Raw genomic sequence first — 18,765 nt, 5'->3', positions numbered from 1 at the left:
CCAGGTGGTTTGCTAAAGGCTACTTTTTAGGTTGGAAAGCATGTTTGCTCCAAATATTGCTCCTAGCTAACTGATCAGATACATATATTGAAGCGCTTGTAGGTTTACACATGACAGAACAGAGTGTCACACAAATCTCACTATTCTGGGAGCAAAGATCTTTCAGTGACGCACAATTAAATGTAATCAAACCAAAACGGAATAAATGGAAAGACCAGGCTGTGGAGATGGATACATTATGCAAGAGTTTGTCTTACCTGTAGAGAAGGAGCATGAGCTATCCTTTTTGGTTTGTTAGTGCTACTGGTCTTAGATGCCATCCCAGCTAGCGTACGGGCCTTCAGAGCAAGAACAGAAGTCTCAGAGTTGTTGGGAAGTGGAACACTGCCAACTGGAGTAATTTTCTTACATGCAAGAGCTAAGAAAGACAGAAAATATATTTATGCAGAAATTCTACCATCAGGCTAATTTTTGGTTTCAAAATGAGCATACAGAATTATGAGCCTGTGTGGCAAACAGGGATTCAGGGATGATAGCAGGTTTAATTCCTTTGCCTTCTCTGCCAAGCCAATGCAGAACAGATGCTTGCAAGATCTGTTAAGTTAGGTGGCATGACAAACTTCCGCACTGATAACGATGATGCAAGTTTCTGTTGCTATGTGCTATTATTTGTCTTTGATCTGGGTGCATGTAAGGCTTTTGTACACAAAGTTAATGAAAAATAACCTCATGTGTGGATACATTTATTCTGGGAAAGTGTTTGAATATGGAGCTACTCAGGAACTTGAAATTTAGTTACAATTATAAATGTGATGCATATACTAGCCCTGTGTGTTAAGGTCCTTGACTTCAGTACAAAAAAAGGAGGTAGAAGTTAAAGCCTACTGCACACTCCCACTCATGGCAATAGGTATAACGACTCTTGCATTTTTCTTCTCCTACATTGCTTGAGATCACAAAGCCACTTATTTAACGAAGAATGTGCTGGCAAATGATGTAGAAAGAGAAGTTAAGAATGTCAGAGCAACTAAGCCCTGATGGCATCAAAAGATGGTCTAAAAATTCTTAGGTAGACTCATTTGTTACCTGACCAGAAAAGGTCTTGAGCTGTTAATGGAAGCGACTGTCTCTTGAAACAACTTCTTCTGTAGTACAGCAAGAAGAGAGATGCTAAGGAGCTAAACTAGTGAGTCACCAGTGGCCCAGTGCAACCAGATACAAGAAAAGCCACTCAAAAAACCACTTCACTAAACCTCCAAGATAAAAAAGGAAAAGAGAATACAAGCACCTGCAATACAAATACTAGGTGGCAAAAGCCAGCTCAAGCTTTGGGTAGAACCATGGGCTCGCTAAAACCAGTGACAAAACTCCTATTATATTGCAGTGGGGCCATACTTCATTTCCTTAAAATTCAGAGTAACCACTAAGCAAATTTCACCTTAAGACTTGTTTGTGCAGTGGCTGTACAAATCCACACCAAGTTGGTTGGTGTTCTTATGGACAAAGAATAATAATAGGGTTCTTTCCCCTAGAGACGTCCTTTCCAGAAAGCATACCTGCAAAAAGAGTCTGCCTTTCTACTATCTATAACTTAAGGCAACTTTCCTTCCTTTAAAACATTCTCAAGTCATGTTCCTTCAGCTGGTGCAGGTGGCTCTCTCTGCACGTGCTGAAGGGCAGATTTTGTATGTGTCGAAGGTAAAACAGAAGTCTAAGTTCATGCTTCCACGGGACTCATTTATGCCAAGCAGCTCTCAGTTTAAGTGAAAAAAGTGAAAACAACAGAAAAAAAGTAGAAGATGATAAAGTATGCAACTTCCTCTGCAGAACCACTTGCTCAAACTTTAATTTTATGAACACTGGTTTGTTTAGGATGGTAATGTGCCTGTAAAATAAAAAGCTAAGGAATGCAATTTCAAACAAGTATTACCAACAAAAAAAATTAAAAAGCTAAGAAAGTCTTAACATTCCCTAAAAAAACAAATTAGGAAAACACTCAGAAACAGCTATGCTATCAAGGTTGTTAAATCTAATACAAATTTACCTTGATAACACAAGTCTCTGGGTAAAAGTGCTAAAGCAAAAAAAACCAAGCATGTTTATCCACCCCCATACCACCTTCCATTTATCTATTTTTTATTTTTGAATGGCTGTAAGCATTTCAGAATGACAGAAACACGAGAAACAGTAAATGGAAAAGAAAGCAATTAGTGAAAAGATTCACTTGTCAGTGGCTATGGAAGAGAAGGGAGTAGAAGGAACTGTAAATTGCTTGGAGCTGTGGCTTGCTAACCAGTTTTTTAAAAATATTCCCCAAAAAACCTGGCAGGTGCCATGCCCACGGGAGCTCTGGAAGGCTACGTTTACACTAGTATGAGACTTAAACTAGAAACTTCACCAAGCATAAAAACCAATGAACATACAATACATGTTTTAATCCAAAGAACTCCAACAAGAGAAGTTTCAGAGGGAGCCAAAGATCAGTGTGATGATAATCTCAGTAAAAATGCATCGGGGCCTAACTAAGAAAATACTGGTACTGCACAGAGACAGAATACAAACAGCTATTCAATGCAGCTATAAAATCCACTTATCTTCTAACATTACCAATCCTAGATACAAAAGGTGTAGGTTGAACCCTGAAGGAAAAGATGTGACTAAATTATTGCTGTTAAGAACACATGTACCTTCTAGTGCTTAAAATTCAAGATTCAAGTCTCTCCTCCATATTTATGCTTAGGAAGATGTTTTTGTCCCAGGTCGTTGTATAAGAATGATGCAATACTTAAAGGGGAAAAAAATCACACAGGGCAGAACTAGCGGCATTCAGAATTTTATCAGGTTTTCAGACGATCTGCATTCCTGTCCAGCAAGCTCAGATCAGCCACGCATTTCTTTAGAATGAGAGAAGTTTGGCTTGAACTTTGTAAGAAGTTTAATATACTTCTCCCCTCAGTTTATTTGTTTTTTCAGTATCCATGTCTAAGCTCAGACACAAAATTTTCAGTCTTAACTTGGGTGCAGAATGGAGATTTGGGAACTGTTCCTCTCCCATGAAAAGAATGGCAACTTTTATTTTTGGACATTAGGACTGAGCAACATGGCATGGATTCACAGAACACATTTTGCATTTTGTTTTGTAAAAAAACCTGTGAGCCTCTCTAGAGATGTTCTCGTTTTCAGGGAGCAGCGGCATCTTTTAAGCTAAGGAAAACTTGCAATATCCCTAACTGTTCGCCCAATGCACACAGTTTTGACCTTGCTAATGCTATCTCGCATGGAAAACCATGTGCAAGTCTTCTTGTACTTTCACTCTAAAATGCCAGGAACTGTTATTCTTCCTAAAATGCATCTAAAAAAGCAGTGCCATTTTAACGAGAGGAAGTGAAATGATGGAAGCCAATAATAAAGCTAGGAACTTACTCTGTTTTGCTGCTGTGGTAAGGGCTGCGTTTGGCACGTGAGCAATCCTCCTCTTTTCTCCTGGCAAAGAAAGAGAGGCCTTCTGAACTACCACAGCCAGCTGTGCTGCCTGCTGCTGTGCCAGCTGAATCCTCTGGTAACAAACCTCCTGGGCAGTTGGTGGGCGGTATGGCCGGATTACGGGCTTGCTTGTGACATCTGCCTGTACAGACACAAAGGATTCTAAGACCACCATATCTGCTTGCTAATGCCCAGCCCTTTGCTCTTCGCACAGAACTGAGAGAAGCAGAAAGCTCATCTACCACACTAGGTCACTGGATTTATTTTACTGAGAGGTTTGCTTGGGTCTGCTGCTGGAAACAGAGGTGATGTGGGCGTGCTGGTCTTCCAGATCACACCCACTGAACACAACTCCCTCTGGTTTTAGGCTTTATTTACATTTCAAGCATTATGAGTGTATAACAAAGTTATATAGGCATTTTCTTGCATGTGAATTTGGTGTGCAGGGAAGCAGTCTGAACTGACAACAGATCAAGCGCAAAAAGTTGTAGCAGTGGAAGATTCCCATACTCAGCTTTCTTCAACATGTCACATTGGGACCACCTCAAATTTTATTCAGAATAGAGAAGAGACTCTGTGCCCATTCAATAGTTGGGCTCTCTCTAAGACAGTGGAGGGCAGGCCACATGGAGAGTTTTGCTGGGCTGCTGTGGGCTGGATCAGCACGCCCACCCAGCCCATGCAACAACTCACCAAAACTCCCTATGTGGGATGGGGCTGCAGGAGGGCAGGGCGCAGTGCTCAGGAGCAGAACAGGTGGATGTGGCCAGGATCACAGGGTGGAGTAGTAGGAAGGGGAAAGTGCAGGGTCCGGGCCCAGAGCAGAGGCGCAAGCCACTGCCCACACACCCCTGTGACAGGTGCCTGTTCCACAGGCAGGGGCATGCAGGGAGCAGATCACAACTCTGCCCCAGCCCCATGCTATCATTACCCCAAGATCCCAGGGTCTCCCTGGTCCTGCCCACCCATCTCACTCCCAGATCCCCATCCCCATCCCAGCCACGTGCCCCCCTTGCCTGCATGGGTCTCGCCTGGTCTCCATGGAGACTCTGGGATCATGGGGTGGCGACAGCACGGGGCCAGGGCTGCACATCCATGCCCACAGAACCGGGACTCTGCCCTGACCCCGCGCTGTCTCGCCCTGCAATCCTGGGGTCTCACTGGAGACTGGTCGGGAGCCGCACAGGCAGGGCAAGCAGCCAGGTGAATGGGATGGGGTGGGGAGCTGTGTCCAGGGTTGGAGGGGCATCTTGGGGTGGTAACACCATGGGTCCAGGGCCAGGGCAGATCTATGATCAGCTTCTGGCATGTTCCTGCCTGCAGAAGCTGTGCCCATTACAAAGGCATGCGAGCAGCAGACTGCAGCTCTGTCCCAGGCCCTGCACCATCAATACTCTGAGATCCCGGGGTCTCCCTGGCCTTACCTGCCTGCCTCACTCCTGGATACCACTCCCTGCTGACCCACAGCCCCATCCCAGCCGCCTGGCTGTGCACCCTGCCCGAGCAGGACCTGGCCCCAGCAGCCAGTGTGGGGTGGACAGGCTGGGGTACCCAGGCAGCAGACAGAAGGAGCTGCCACCACTGGGGCTGCTGAGAAATAGTTTGACCTGCATGCCAGCCGTGCTGTGCACCCAAGGGCAACAGGACCAGCCGCATGCACCACGGCCCAGGCAAGCCCCGCACACCTGCAAGCCAGGCAGAACCAAGGGATTTGCTGTGGGCTGGTCAAAATCCCTCAGTGAGCGAAGTCTGGCCTGTGGGCCATATTTTGCTCACCTCTACTCTAAGACTACAAACCAGGGAACAAATAAGCATTGAATATATTACTAGTTTCTGTAAAATGGCTGCTTATCTTCTGCAAACTACTTGAGGCTAAACAGTCATTAAACAGTAACTCTAGATTACTACCAACCTGCTTTTGTGCGCGGTGGGGGAGGGGGGGGTCTGTTTTATCAACAGTTCCATGAACCAACAATTCTACTTTTATATAAAAGGCATGAAACCCAGACTGAAAGCTGCCTGTTTTCCTTCTAGTTTTACTTTAGTGCTTGACGTGTAAATTGCAAGGATTATAATAGGCACAACACAATTTAAGTAGCAGTAGCATAGCATGACACTTAACCCTATATGCAGAGGCAGAGTAAATGTTTTGCAAAAGTAGAAGTTAGTGACCCTATGTCACCCACATGAAAGGAGCAGGAGATAACACAATGTCCTAGCCAGTATTCTTTTAATGTATTAGGCTCCAACACTCACATCTGTGTACAACCTGTTGCTGAGCACGCCAAAACTGTTCTGTTTGCCTACACAATATCTGCATCACGGCTACCTTGTGTCTTTGAAAAAGGGTTTTTTGTGTCAGCAGTTTAATTGAGAAAATGTATTTAAAGATGCTTAAAATGTACATATTTACAATAACTATTTGAGTTCATGAATTTCCAATCCATTTACTTCCATCTCTTATCTCGCTAGGTTAGGAGAGCTTTATCAAACACATGAACTGGCTGAGGATATGCAAAGTAACCAAAATGCATTGACTTGACCACAAGATTTAAACATGTTAAAAACAAGAAAGCTCTTTCCAGGCTGAATTGAAAGGAAAACAATTCATTTTGATACTCAGGTCAAGCAAGTGCCTAATCCTCTGCACTTCTGCTACTAGAATATAACACTAAGTAATCTATACTCAACACCTGAAGGGAAACGCATTAAAGACTTAAAGTAAACAATTTATAAATACGCGCAAAAAATTAAAGAAAACAATGTTGTCTTAATGGGCCATTTTACTCTTCTCTAAATTAAAGAGGTCTTCATAAACACATAAGAGAAGATGTCAAACATAATTCTCTGATGCTTGAAATGGAGCGACTGCCTCTTTTTTGCCATTAACCTAACTGGAAGTAGTGGACTTCAAAGTGAAATTCTTCAGCCAGGCCAGGGGGAACTTCCCCAAAGAAGGATGCTAGTGCAAAGATGTTATGCTCCACTATCCTAGGTTTTGATTGCCTTTCTCAACGCACTTGATATACAACAGAGAAAGAACTCTTAACCCCCTGTCCAAACTACATTTTTGCTTCTGAGGTTTACACTTACATTTCCTTGCTTTGTAAGATGGGAGATCCTTCTTTTCTGGCCAGGATATAGAGTAGTTAAAGCATCCTCTGTCTTTTCTTCACTTCCCTCTTCTTTGGATGGCTGGAAAACAAAAGAGCAAGCTTCCAAAAGTGAGTCATCTGAAGAATGCACTCCAAGGGGATGTTTGGAAAGCCCCCCTCTGGGATAATGGAATCATAAAGAGAAATTGCTTCCAGACACCAGGTATATACAAGCTACCACCAGCTGCTAAACTCCTGAAAGCTAGCACTGAAAATAAGAGAGACCAGGAAAACAAATGAACAGCAGCATTGCTGTTCCCACCCAAGTAGTCTTTTCATGGACCTTACAATAGGATGCCTTGGTATAACCTATTAAAAACCATTCTTTTGACTGCCTAAGATTGAATGCCTTAACAGGACATTTTCACCTACCAACCACTTACACACTTGGTATGTTTGCCAGTATTTTTAAAACCAAGGAATTTAATTAAACTCTAGATTAGTTAATTTCTTGCTCACAACTAATGACCTATCACAGGGAAGGCCCTGTAAAGTTGCAGGACACTGAACAACACTGTTGTCATTGCATATTTAAATAATGCAACCCTGTAAGTATATACAGAACTAACTTCATGGAAAAGCTATGGCGACAAACCCAGAGATGCTTTACTATAGCAAGAAAGCAAGGAGAGAAGAATAACTTTATATTTATTACATTAAGTTTCAGGATGCTTTTGAATTGCCATATAAAGGCTCATGGGGCTGACGCCTCAGGCTTGTTCTCAACGAAAATATTCATGATTGTTGTTAACATTCCACTTGGCCATTTTTGTGAATGTTCAAAATATGTTTCAGGGGTTAGCTTCAGTCATATCTATGTTCAGATCATCAGTCTCTGTTCTTTACAGCAACTGTTGGCAGATTTCTCCAGGGAAAGAAGTCTGAAATTCTTCAAGAAATTGTAGAGAAAAAGCTGTAAGACCAGATTTTGGGCAGAGCTCAGAATCCAAATGAGAATTTCAATAAAGGGAATTTTTCAAAATACGAGAAAAAATAATAGTAAAGTTTATTAATAATAATAATAATAATAATAATAATACAAATAGCTCACATTTACTACCAGCTTTTTAAACTGCTCCAGTAGTTAACCATTTAGGTATCTCAAACATCACCCTTTTGAAAATCTGACTGCTTAAATTAGGTTTAAAACTGAGCTCCTTTGAAAGTCTGGCCCTATAAAATATTTTGAACATTTCATATTGCCCAGAGAAATTCCTTCAAAAATTAACTCATGGTGACCTGGGACTTCAGATGGTATGTGTGGAGCTGTGACTTTCAGGTAAGTGCACATATTATTTCAGTGTGTGAGTGCACTTCTTTAATTTTATCTGCATTCTTTTTGAAAAAGTAGAGCCTCTCTCTCAGGGGGAAAAGAGAAAGGAAAAAAAACCAGGGATATCCTATATGCAGGAATATAGGATATTGCATATGCAAAGCATAGTTCCTTGCAAGACCAACATAAATCTGTTGACCTTTGACCCATTCTGTGCCATATTTACATACCAGGAATTCCATCAAAGAGAAGATGGGCATTTCTTGCTATATAAATGACATGTCCTGAAACTCTTCTCATTTAAAAAATTGGTAATTCTAAGTAAGCCAGGCACAGCTGACAATAACAAGCGAGTCTTCTGTCCATAGCAAACCACCTCCTTCTATTGTTAATAACACCATGAATAGCATATCTGCATTTTAAGCATTATTTGATTTTGCTAATTTAATAGTTTAGATGAAAATGATTAAACCGAAACCTGATCTAGTTTCTTCCAACATGGCTCTCTCAATGCCACAAAATATTACTTGTCAGCAAGAGAAACATCACTGAGCCATTACAGCAAGTAACAGCTAAATGAGACTCTTTAATAGTTAAGCACGGACTCTTTCATGACAAGAAACCCTCCTTTTCATACACCAAGCCTGGATTTATTCTGCCATCTATATACACAGAATTGTTCTGCAGGTTTGAGCACATAATTTTACCTATAAGACACATTTTACCCACCATTAAAACAAAAGTCTCAAAACCAAGAGCAGCTTCTAATCAGGATTTAAAGGAAATGACTACAACTCAATGAGTGATCTGGATTAAAGGAAGAAGGGAACCACCCCTAATAGCCTCAGAGCCCCTTTCCATCCCTGTGATCCTAGACCATTCAGCTACAGGTCTCACACTATGCTCATCTCACTGACCTTTCAGATCAGCATTCCCAAAAGGGGAAAAAGTTTTGTTTCATCTGAAACCTTTTTAGTTGGAAACTCACTGGAAATCCCAGAATGCCAAAGTCACCACTGTCCTTAAAATACAGATAGGGTGTGTCTACACACGCATGTATACCAGCTTAAAATTACTGTGCAGTAAGAGGGAATAGGCCAGTGCCTACATGTTGGGACTAAAGTTAGTCCACACTCACAATGTTACTGCACAGTAAGGCATTTACATGTGCATTACTGCACAGTAACTAATTGGCCATAAATTTGATACCTGCATGATGCAGGTATCAAATTTATGCCCAAGTTGGTCTAAGTCACCGTATTTACTGCACAGTATGGGTGTGTACATGTAGATCCATGCCCATACTGCACAGTAATTTCAGTTACTGCGCAGTAAATGCGCACATGTAGATGCACCTACTAGAGTACAAAGCATTTTGGGTTATGGCTTCAAGTGATGTCACTTAGCAATTCATCAGATACTTGCAAACATATTTCTACTTTGGTACCATGCATTCTTCAAAACATGTCCAGAACAGCTGTTTTTGTAATCTCTTCCCCATCAAACCTTGTTCTTAGAACAAGGACTATACAAAAACAGCTAATTCAGCTAGTCTTTGGGTGTTTATATCTTGAAAGGAAGTTGTTTTCTTGTCCTTTTTAAACTAAAACCCATTTCAAGTTTGATTTCCTGAAGCCCCTGCTATGAATACAAATGAAGTAATCCCCATCAGAAAATAAAAGTCAGAAAACACAGGGCTCATCTACATAAGATGCTACAATGCAATAGCAATGAGCTACTGCATGGCAGCTCATCACTACCATGCAGTAGGGTTGCTGGGCATTAACTATAACACAATGCTACTGCGCAGTACCATCAGGAGAAAAACTGTGCAGCAGCAATACTACGCAATACTGCTTATGCAAGTAGTAAATGACTGCAGAGTAACAACTACGCAGTCCACCACTTGTGCAGATATGGCTACAAAGTCTTTTTTTTTTGTAAATATAATTAATGGAAAGTATAATGATACCCCTTCATAAACCCATCGTGGACTCACACTAGGAATACCGTGCCCAGTTCTGGTCCCCACACCACAAAAAGGATATAGAAGAACCAGAGAAGGTTCAGAGAAGGGCAACAAGGATGATGGAGGGACTTCCACTTGGAGAGACTAAAGAGGCTAGGCCTATTCAGTTTATAAGAGACACTTGAGGGGTGGCATCATAAGGGCTTACAAAAAAATAAGTGGCCAAGAGAAAGTAAATAGGGAATTATTCATTACTCTCTCCCCCCCAGCACAAGAACCAGGGGTCACAAAATGAAACTAGTCGGTCGTAAGTTTAAAACTAACATAAGGAAGTTCTTGTTCATGCAGCATGTCATTAAAGTGTAGAACCTACTACCACCAGATGCTGTATAAGCTGACAGTTTATCCAGAGTCAAAAAGGGATTGGACAAATTCTTGGGTGAAAGAGGCATCAGTAGCAATTGAGCATGGGAGTAAGGGACACAGCTTTTGCGTCAGAACTTCCTAGGCTTTAAATGCTGGAAGCTGCAAGTGGAAGAGGAACAGCAGAAAAAAAAACCCTGGTCATACCCAATTCACTCTCTTTTGTCATCTATACTCTGCCACTGTGTAACACAGGATACTGGGCATGATGGAGCTGTGGTCTAACCCAGGAAAATGGCAGTCCTAATGTTCTTATACACTCCAGCTTATTTACAGCCAGTCACTCATGGAGCTTGGGGTTCTGTTTTCATTATCTAGTTGAACTTGTAAAGTAGGAGTTTTGTTCATCTCTGCCCCACAGGTTGTCACAGGATTATTGCCCTCAGCGTGCATTCTAGTTTCTTCGCCAGTTCAGGTTTATATATTTATCAATGCAGCTTCCGCTACCTCCTTAATTTAATTCTTCTTAACTTTGGTACCATGTCTAGTAACTCCCCCTTCCATATAGAATTTGTACTACCCATAGAATTGGATATGGCAATCCTTACACAGAAATTGCAACAACAGTGGAAACTGGAGTAAAAGTTAGTTTTAAGAAGTTTCCTTTCAAAGTGTTAGCAAGATCATACCTGACTATTAGAGGTGCACCGATCCATCAGTCCATATCGTATTAGGACTGTTTAATTTCAGTTTTCCATTTTCAGCATTCAGCTTTTTTTTTTTTTTTTTTTTTTGACTGATATGGCCGATAATGTCACCGATAAATGCCGCATGCACAGGCAGAGCCACAGCATGCCCAGGGCCAGGAGTGCCACCCAGCAGCTTGAAGAGCAGCATCCAGCTGGTAAGCCTGTTGGGGGTGGTGGGTACAGATCGAGGCCCCTGAGGTGAGGGAGGGAGAGGGACTTGGGTTTGGGGAGGTGCTGCCAAGCCAGGGCAGGACAGGGCAGAGCCACAAGCAGCTTATCCAGGGAACATGGGGGGAGTGGCTGTAGCCCCACTCTCTGTGCCACCACCACCTACCCCAAGCACAGCCCCACCCCAACTCTCATTCTCCCACCACAAAGAGTCTGGTGCTGCCCCTGGCCCCAACCCACAGTGGCAGCCCACCCTCTCCTCGCACACAGATCTGGGGAGCACATACCACTGATGCCTCCAGCAGAGGTACACATAGCGGCAGGAGCCATAACCCCACCCCCATGAGCTGTCGACTCCGTCCCATACTGCACCCCAGCTGGACAGTGCCTGCCCCAGCCCTACTCCCTCCCTCACCACGGCGACCTTAATATACCTGGCCCATGTCCCTTCCCTTTCCCTCCCCCCCGCCCCGACAGACTTACCAGCAGGATACTGCTTGCCAAGCTGTGGGCTTGCGTATCAGCAATTGGATCAGTATTGGCCGATATGGCTCATTAGTAATCAGCCATTGGTACGGCCCCAAAAAATACCTTTATCAGTGCACCCCTACTGAGTATCTAACTGAATACTGGTCAAGGATCAGCATTATAGGAGAGAAGACTACTCAGGTGAGAGGTCACGGTCCTGGGTCTCTCCTATATAGGCAACTCCAGCCTACTGAGGGTTTAAGGAAAGATGGGACTTCTTTACATATCTTTTTTCCATTTGGTCCTCCACTCAATTTCTATAAGAGCCAGCCATACCAGTCTAGACACCAACTTGCCATTGCCTTCCAATCTGCTGCTTGAACACACTCTGCCACACTGAGCTCTGGGCTGTCCCATACAGAAGCTCGTCTGAATTACCTTACAAAGACCCTGGAAATTCCCCTTGAAGCTGTTGCTGTTCCCTGCCACCTTTGGTTTAGTATAGAAAAAGAGTAATAGAAGAGAATCACTCTAATCCATATTAAGTATCAGTGCAATGAGAATGATGCTACTCAACTAAACCCAACCACAAATGTACTCATGTGTTAGCCAAAACTTCAAGTAGATGGGTGATTTAACCTTTTTTGGGGGATGGGAGAGAATTCCCCCTCTTTTCCCTCTTCAGCTAGATAACAAGAGCAGATTAGCATTACATTAAAAAGCAAACAGATTTGATATTTAGATGTGAGGAAAGGGAAGCAACTGACCAGCTTTGAATTCAGGACAAGAGTTACCTGCTTCCCTAGTCTTCCCTTGTCTTCTGTTTTCACATCTGTGGATTCATTAAAAATCCTGAGGCACTCTTCCATGGGGTCCGAATCATAATCCAAGTCTCGCTCCAGGATGGAATAATCAATATCATCAGAAGCTGAAGAGGAAGACGACCTTGACAGCTTGGGACATTTAACATTCTTTGTCCCTTCGTCACCACTCTGAGAGCCAAAGCTACAGCCATCTACATCAGAGTCCGAGCTCACATTAGGACAGGTGGCCACCCCACGTTTTCGCTTCTTGTTATCCTCCTCCCCACTCTCATCTCCAAATAGGTCAACATGACTCAATGTCCCCTGCTTTGGTTTCTTCTTGGAGTTCCTAACTTCTCCAGAGCTCCCCTTCTCTTTCAGCTTCTCAGATGAAGTTTTGCCCCCTTTGTGTTTGCCACTAGGCGTTTGTTTGCCATTCTTCAAATCAGCTGATTTTACCTTGGAGTCCTTCTTCCCACTTTCCAACTTCTCTGTGCTAGAGTTTTTGTTGAGGCCTTCCTTCTTGCTTTTTCCCGAACTAGCCAAACAGCCAGTGGACTTTGACTTCTCTTTCTTAGCTACAACCACCTTTTCCAATTTTTTTTCAGGCTTTTTCAAATTCCCATCAGTTTTAGCTTTGATACTTTTCTCTTCACTTTTAGTTTTCATTGTTTCTTCTTTCTTGACTATTCTCTCCTTCTCAGTGATTTTACTTTTGTCTTTCTTACCTACCTCCTTCTGGCTGGAAGGCTTATTAAAATCTGTTTTTTTCTTTTTTGTTTTGTCTTTTGATATCTCCTTGTTCTTGTCCTGAACGTTCTGTTCTTTTGTGCCAGACTCGGCCTTCACCACTTTTGTAGTCTTTTCTGCCAACTGATTTTTCTTTGAACTTTCAATATCTTCCATGTCATACTGCACAGCCATTTCTTTCATCTCCCGGGAACTTAGGTCTTCCAATTTGGTACTCTTCTCTTTGCTGGATAAATCGTCATTTGATTTGCTTTCAGAACTGACTTTAGTTTGTGAACGACTAGAAGTTGGCTGATATTCCAAGTCAGCATCATCTTCAGAGTCAGAAAACCTGGCATCTGTTTCATAGTCATCAGATATATTACAAAACTTCTTGCAGGAAGGAGAGTAAGATTCTTCATGATTAGAGATCCTACTTCTTTTGGTCCCCTTCTGTTCCTTTGTGCTGGCTTTGCTCAAAAGCCTTGCTGAGTAATTTGAAAGAGGATCATATTCCAAGTCTGTACTAGGCTTAGAGTCATCAATCACATACTTATTGTTAGGAACAGCATTATTATATTTTTTAGTCTGAGCTACAGCCTTGGGAACATATTCCAGTGAGCTAGCTTTGGATTTTGTCGTATCCAAGGTGTATTTACTTGATCGACAAGTAGCAGCCAAAGGGGTAGGGTTGTAATCCGTGTTATTATTCAAGTTATAGCTACCTGGGTTATACTCTAAGGAGGTAAAGGAATCTGTTTTTGTCACAGCAGATGACACAGGTGTTTGGGGAATAAGCGAAGAGGCCTCAGATGTGCTGTATTCTTTTGTCGTCTCTAGTAGTTCCTCATACTTTTTCTGTTCTCTCTCAACTTCATTTTTGACTGCCTCAATGGCCTTGTTAACCAGCTCCAACTGCAGAATGCTAGGGGTGGATTCTGTAATGTCACTCAAAGCACCATTCTCTCCCTGGGTCAAAGGTTTAGGAAGCTCAGGATTATATGGATCATAACCACGCTCTGTAAAGGAAGGAAAAAAGTATTTTAGAGCTAACAATTTTTAAAGTAATACAATTCAGACAAAATACAAAATTTAGTAAAGTAAATCAAATGAAGTCATTTTAATCAGAAAACAGCATTGGACATGTAACAAAAATATGATCTAGTCAAACACAAGATAATAGTTTAGATCGAGGTGGACAATTATTTCAGTTGGCAGGCTGCGTAGGCAGTTTTGGGGAGCCGTCTCAAGCCAGTTAGCACTCCCACTCTTCCCAAAAACAGCCAGAAGCCTATGCACCCTGGGGTTCCTCCCCAACACCAGTGCCCAACAGCAGCTGAGCACACGGCCTTGGCCCCAACCCACCCCAGACTTGCCCTGGCCAGAGCAGACTAGGCCCAGACCAACCAGGACCCACATGTACAGCCCTGATCCCAGCCTGCCACACCGCCTGCTCCTGACCCATTGTGAGCTGCAGCAGGCGGTGGCAGGCAGAAGCTGCTGCTAGGCACAGGGGAAAAGCAGCTGCCTCCCCCTCACTGCTGCCAGGCCCTTCTTGTAGCAGCTGCCCAGAGCCTGTACCTGGGCTGCCCTGTGGCTCTTCACTGTCACCACTGCCCCGTTGGGGAGCCCAGAGGCAGCACTGTGCATGTGGGTCCTGGCTAGTCTGGAGTTGGTCTGCTCTGGAATGAGTCTGGAGCAGGTATGGGGCTGGGACTGTGCATGCACGTCCCCTCCAAACCCCATGGGGCTGAGACCAGTGGTGGCAGCAGCCAGAAGGAGCTGCCGCCACCTGGGCTGCCTAGAAGTGGAGTCCAGCCGCAGAACTGCCCAGCTCTGCTGCATGGCTGAGAGGTTGGGCATGCCACAGGCTGGACAGTGCTTGGGCCAGGTGGGACCAAAGGACCTGCAGTGGGCCAGATCCAGCCCACGGGTTGCATCTTGCCCATCCCCAGGTTAGATACAGTATCACTGGATGATCTCTTTGCCCCATACTACATGGAGATGAGATCAGATTATTAAAATGGCCCCCTTAGACCTTGAAGACTGCATAAAATACTTCTATTATTTACTGTAGATCGAAAAGCTCTGGAGGTGAAATTTGCTTCTGAGGTACTTTAAAGAAGAATTAAGCAACAATACAAGCTGGGTGTTGTTACTACATGGAACTATTTCCTATGTTTCCACCAGTCCTATTTTTCCCAAATTATTGTTACTACCGTGAGCATGTCAACATTAACACAACTGCACTAGAGAAAGGAATGTTTTATTATGACAAAAACTGTCAGTTAAGTTACAGTTTCTTTTTTGGCCAATGGCAATGAATTAAGCATCAAAAAAATATTTTCACTTGCAGTTCCCTGAAGGCTGTGATTGAAGGAGAAACTCTTACCTAGACTGGTATACTGAGGCAAGTTGATATGTTTGCCTTTGTAATGAAAGAAGGATGAAAACTAAAAGATCCTTAAGAAAGACAAAACCACATTGTAATTTCATAGAACAAGATCAAGACAGGATGATTAAACGTGTTCATGAAATTTTAAAGATAACCAGTGGTCAACATTTCTCTTTCCAGACATTTCTTAGACTGGATATCCTCTTCACATATTTACAGCATTGAAACTATATGAAAATCTTGGAGGACAAAGACTAAACGATACACTCTGGCATTACCCTGCAATTGTCACTTGCTGCTCATCACTTCTAAATGTTACATGTTTGTTAAATTAGGAATTCGTGAGGTTCAATTTAAACATTTAAGTCAAAGAAAATCCGCGAGTCACCCATTTGATATATAATCTGCTTGTAAGGCTCATCAAGGACTACTGAACCGGTGTACCTAATGTTGTAATTCTATAATCAACAAGCAAATAAAAGCGGGTGCAGAGAAAGTTAATTACAAAGGAGAAAATTAATAAAGGCTCATGATACCAATGATTCGGAACCAGGCTACTGAACTAGCCTGTTCATCTGCATGCATTTCTAAATGGCAAGCCAAGATCTCAATCAAGACAATTCTGCTGAACCCAGTGGCATCAGCTTAAGAAAACCTTGCTACTTTATACTGAAAGTAGGCTGTTTTTTAAAAGCAAATCAATAAAAATAATGGATCTGCTCACACATTAAGAAACCACTACCTAGGTTTCAGTGTGGCACATAGCTAAAGCCCAGTGTTCTGTGGAGATTAATAGACATTGTATTTTCATGTCACTGATTGAAGGGAAGTTCTTCAAAACAGCAGAATCAGCAATGAGCACATATTACTGTTTCTCTCAAATTACATTTGCATCCTTACAATGGGCCCAAATGTAAAACAGCAGATTCTGTTTTCTTGCAAAGGAATGATTGCTTATGGTCAGCAATACAAACCATTGCTTTGCATTCCCACCACAAGACTGAGTTGAGTCAAGTTGTGTCTTGCACAGACAAAAACTAACACCCCCTTCTCACTATTCACCTGTTTCAAAGCACTGTTAATATTTGCTCGCTGTTGGCTATTCAAAAGTTACTCCTATTAGCCACTGGGGCCAAGTATTTGGCACACTGCTTATAAGAAAGCAGAGAAAGAGATGGCATTTAGAACAGGAATGCGTAGGATGCATCTGTAGAAACAACGTGTACTTCAGCAATGTTGTTCTGTTACTTCTGACCACAGTCCTGCAGCACAGAACGTTTCAGGAGCGATGTCCCACTCTATGAAAACAGCACGGAAACATTGGAGTAAACTTTCCAAGTGGCGGCCTGCAATGTGATACTTTTCCGAATAGCAGAGTTAGTCAGCCAGTGAGTAAGGCTATGCTGGCAAAGAGCAAAGACGACAGAGAAGGCTGTCAAAATCCTATACGCTAGAGCTGTGCGAAACAGTTATGTTTTGATTTGGTTTCGGATTCGGTTGTTTCGGAGGGATAGCGATTCGTTTCAGTGTTTTGGATCACTGTTCCGTTTCGGTTCGGCCGAATCTGTTTTGGAGTTTCGCTGCTGTTTCGGTGATTTGGCCATAGGCTATAATGGGGAACCACTAAAATGCCTATGACTTTGTCATTTCTTGCCTGATTTGGATGAAAATTGCAGGGATGGGGCATGAAGCTTGCTAAGTTTCAAGGAGATAGGCGCAGGGGTTTCTGTGAAACTGCACCTCAAACTGTTCAAAGCAAAACTCGTATCACTTTCCGGCAGCAGCAGCATGCTGTCATCCCACACGCAGATCCAGGGGCCCGCAGACCTTCCGGAGAGCGCAGGCCCATGGATCTGTATACAGGCCGGGGCCAGCACCAACACCCGAGATTTGGACTGAAGTAGAAAACTAAGAGCAAAGTCATGGATAGATTGTTTAATCTTCAGGGAGAGAATTGCATTTGAAATACATCATAGCCAGTAACCTAACAACCACAGGGAGTGGTAACCAGAGATACCGGGCCCTTTAAACACAGGTTTTTTTAAACCTAATCACCCCTACCTTTTTCCAAAAATGTCATTTCTAGAACCAGAGAGAAAGCAAGGTTGGTAAGAAGCCCTGAACTGTTTACAGATTTTCTTCCAGCTATTTTACTCTAAAACAAGATGAAAACCCCAAATTCAGCAAATACCAATTTGTAAGAATGGAGCAAAACTAGCTGTTCGCACCAAGATAAATATCAGATAGCTTGTAAACAGTTTTTGGATGTGTAAGACAACATCCAAACACTGTCAAGTCAATCAAACAAGATTATATCTGCACTGCACACAAAAGTTGCACTGCTTTAAATATACTGGCACAATTGAAGCGATAAAAGAATTGTACTAGTTCAGATACAATTACAGGACTCTGACAGCAAGCTGTGTATACCAGCAACTCCTAATCCTGCATCAGGCAGGAATATTGTAAGAACATACCACCACAGCTGTGTCCAGACTAGGGACCAGACTGATATAACTACAAGTATGGACAAAAAGAATTAATTACAAAAGGTTAAAAGGGTGGGGGGGAGTGACAATACAGCAGATACTCCAAGCTAACTGCATGCATGCACATATGCCCTCTACTGTGATGAGCAACAGCTAAACCAGGGGCAGGCAAAATATAGCCCACGGGCCATATCCAACCCACCAAGAGATTTTCTCCAGCCTGCGGCACGCCCCTCAGTCCCACCCAACTCAGGAATAGGGGGCAGCCTGGGCTATGGGGCATGCAGCAGTGCAACAGCTGGACTCAGCTTCCCAGCACTCGCAACGGCTCCTTCTGGCTGCCACCACCACTTGATCTGGCCCTGTTGCCCAGCCACTCCAGACCTTTTGCCCCTCACCCACTGCTCAAACACCCGTTGAATCAGGCAAGTCAGGAGTGGACTGGCCAAGTTCGCCGATGACACCAAACTTTGGGGCAAAGCATCCACGCCAGAAGACAGGCGGGTGATCCAGGCTGACCTGGACAAGCTCAGCAAATGGGCAGACGAGAACCTCATGGTGTTTAACACCGATAAATGCAAGGTTCTCCACCTTGGGAGGAAAAACCTGCAGCACCCTTATAGGCTCGGCAGTGCTACGTTGGTTAGCACTACAGAAGAAAGAGACTTGGGGGTCATCATTGACCACAAGATGAACATAAGCCTGCAATGTGATGCTGCGA

The 18,765-nt window shown here is 43.2% G+C and overlaps 1 protein-coding gene across 5 annotated transcripts in view; it reads right to left on the bottom strand.

The window, feature by feature from the left end:
- REXO1 (RNA exonuclease 1 homolog) overlaps positions 1-18,765 on the bottom strand; it is a 55,873-nt gene that overhangs the window by 24,486 nt on the left and 12,622 nt on the right. For all 5 annotated transcript variants that reach the window (XR_016439103.1, XR_016439101.1, XR_016439102.1 and 2 more), the window contains exons 2-5: positions 12,423-14,179; positions 6,577-6,678; positions 3,424-3,625; positions 258-418 (exon numbers count right to left, since the gene is read on the bottom strand). Coding sequence is in view for 2 of the 5 variants with exons in the window: in XM_090026868.1 (XP_089882994.1) it covers positions 258-418; positions 3,424-3,625; positions 6,577-6,678; positions 12,423-14,179 (2,222 nt within the window). In the remaining 3 variants the exon portion in view is untranslated. The remainder of the gene's footprint in view (positions 1-257; positions 419-3,423; positions 3,626-6,576; positions 6,679-12,422; positions 14,180-18,765) is intronic.

The sequence above is a fragment of the Crocodylus siamensis genome, chromosome 14 (assembly GCF_052110815.1).
Source record: "Crocodylus siamensis isolate JL-2025a chromosome 14, ASM5211081v1, whole genome shotgun sequence".
Classification (NCBI taxonomy): domain Eukaryota; kingdom Metazoa; phylum Chordata; order Crocodylia; family Crocodylidae; genus Crocodylus; species Crocodylus siamensis.
This window is presented reverse-complemented; position numbering and strand designations above follow the sequence as displayed.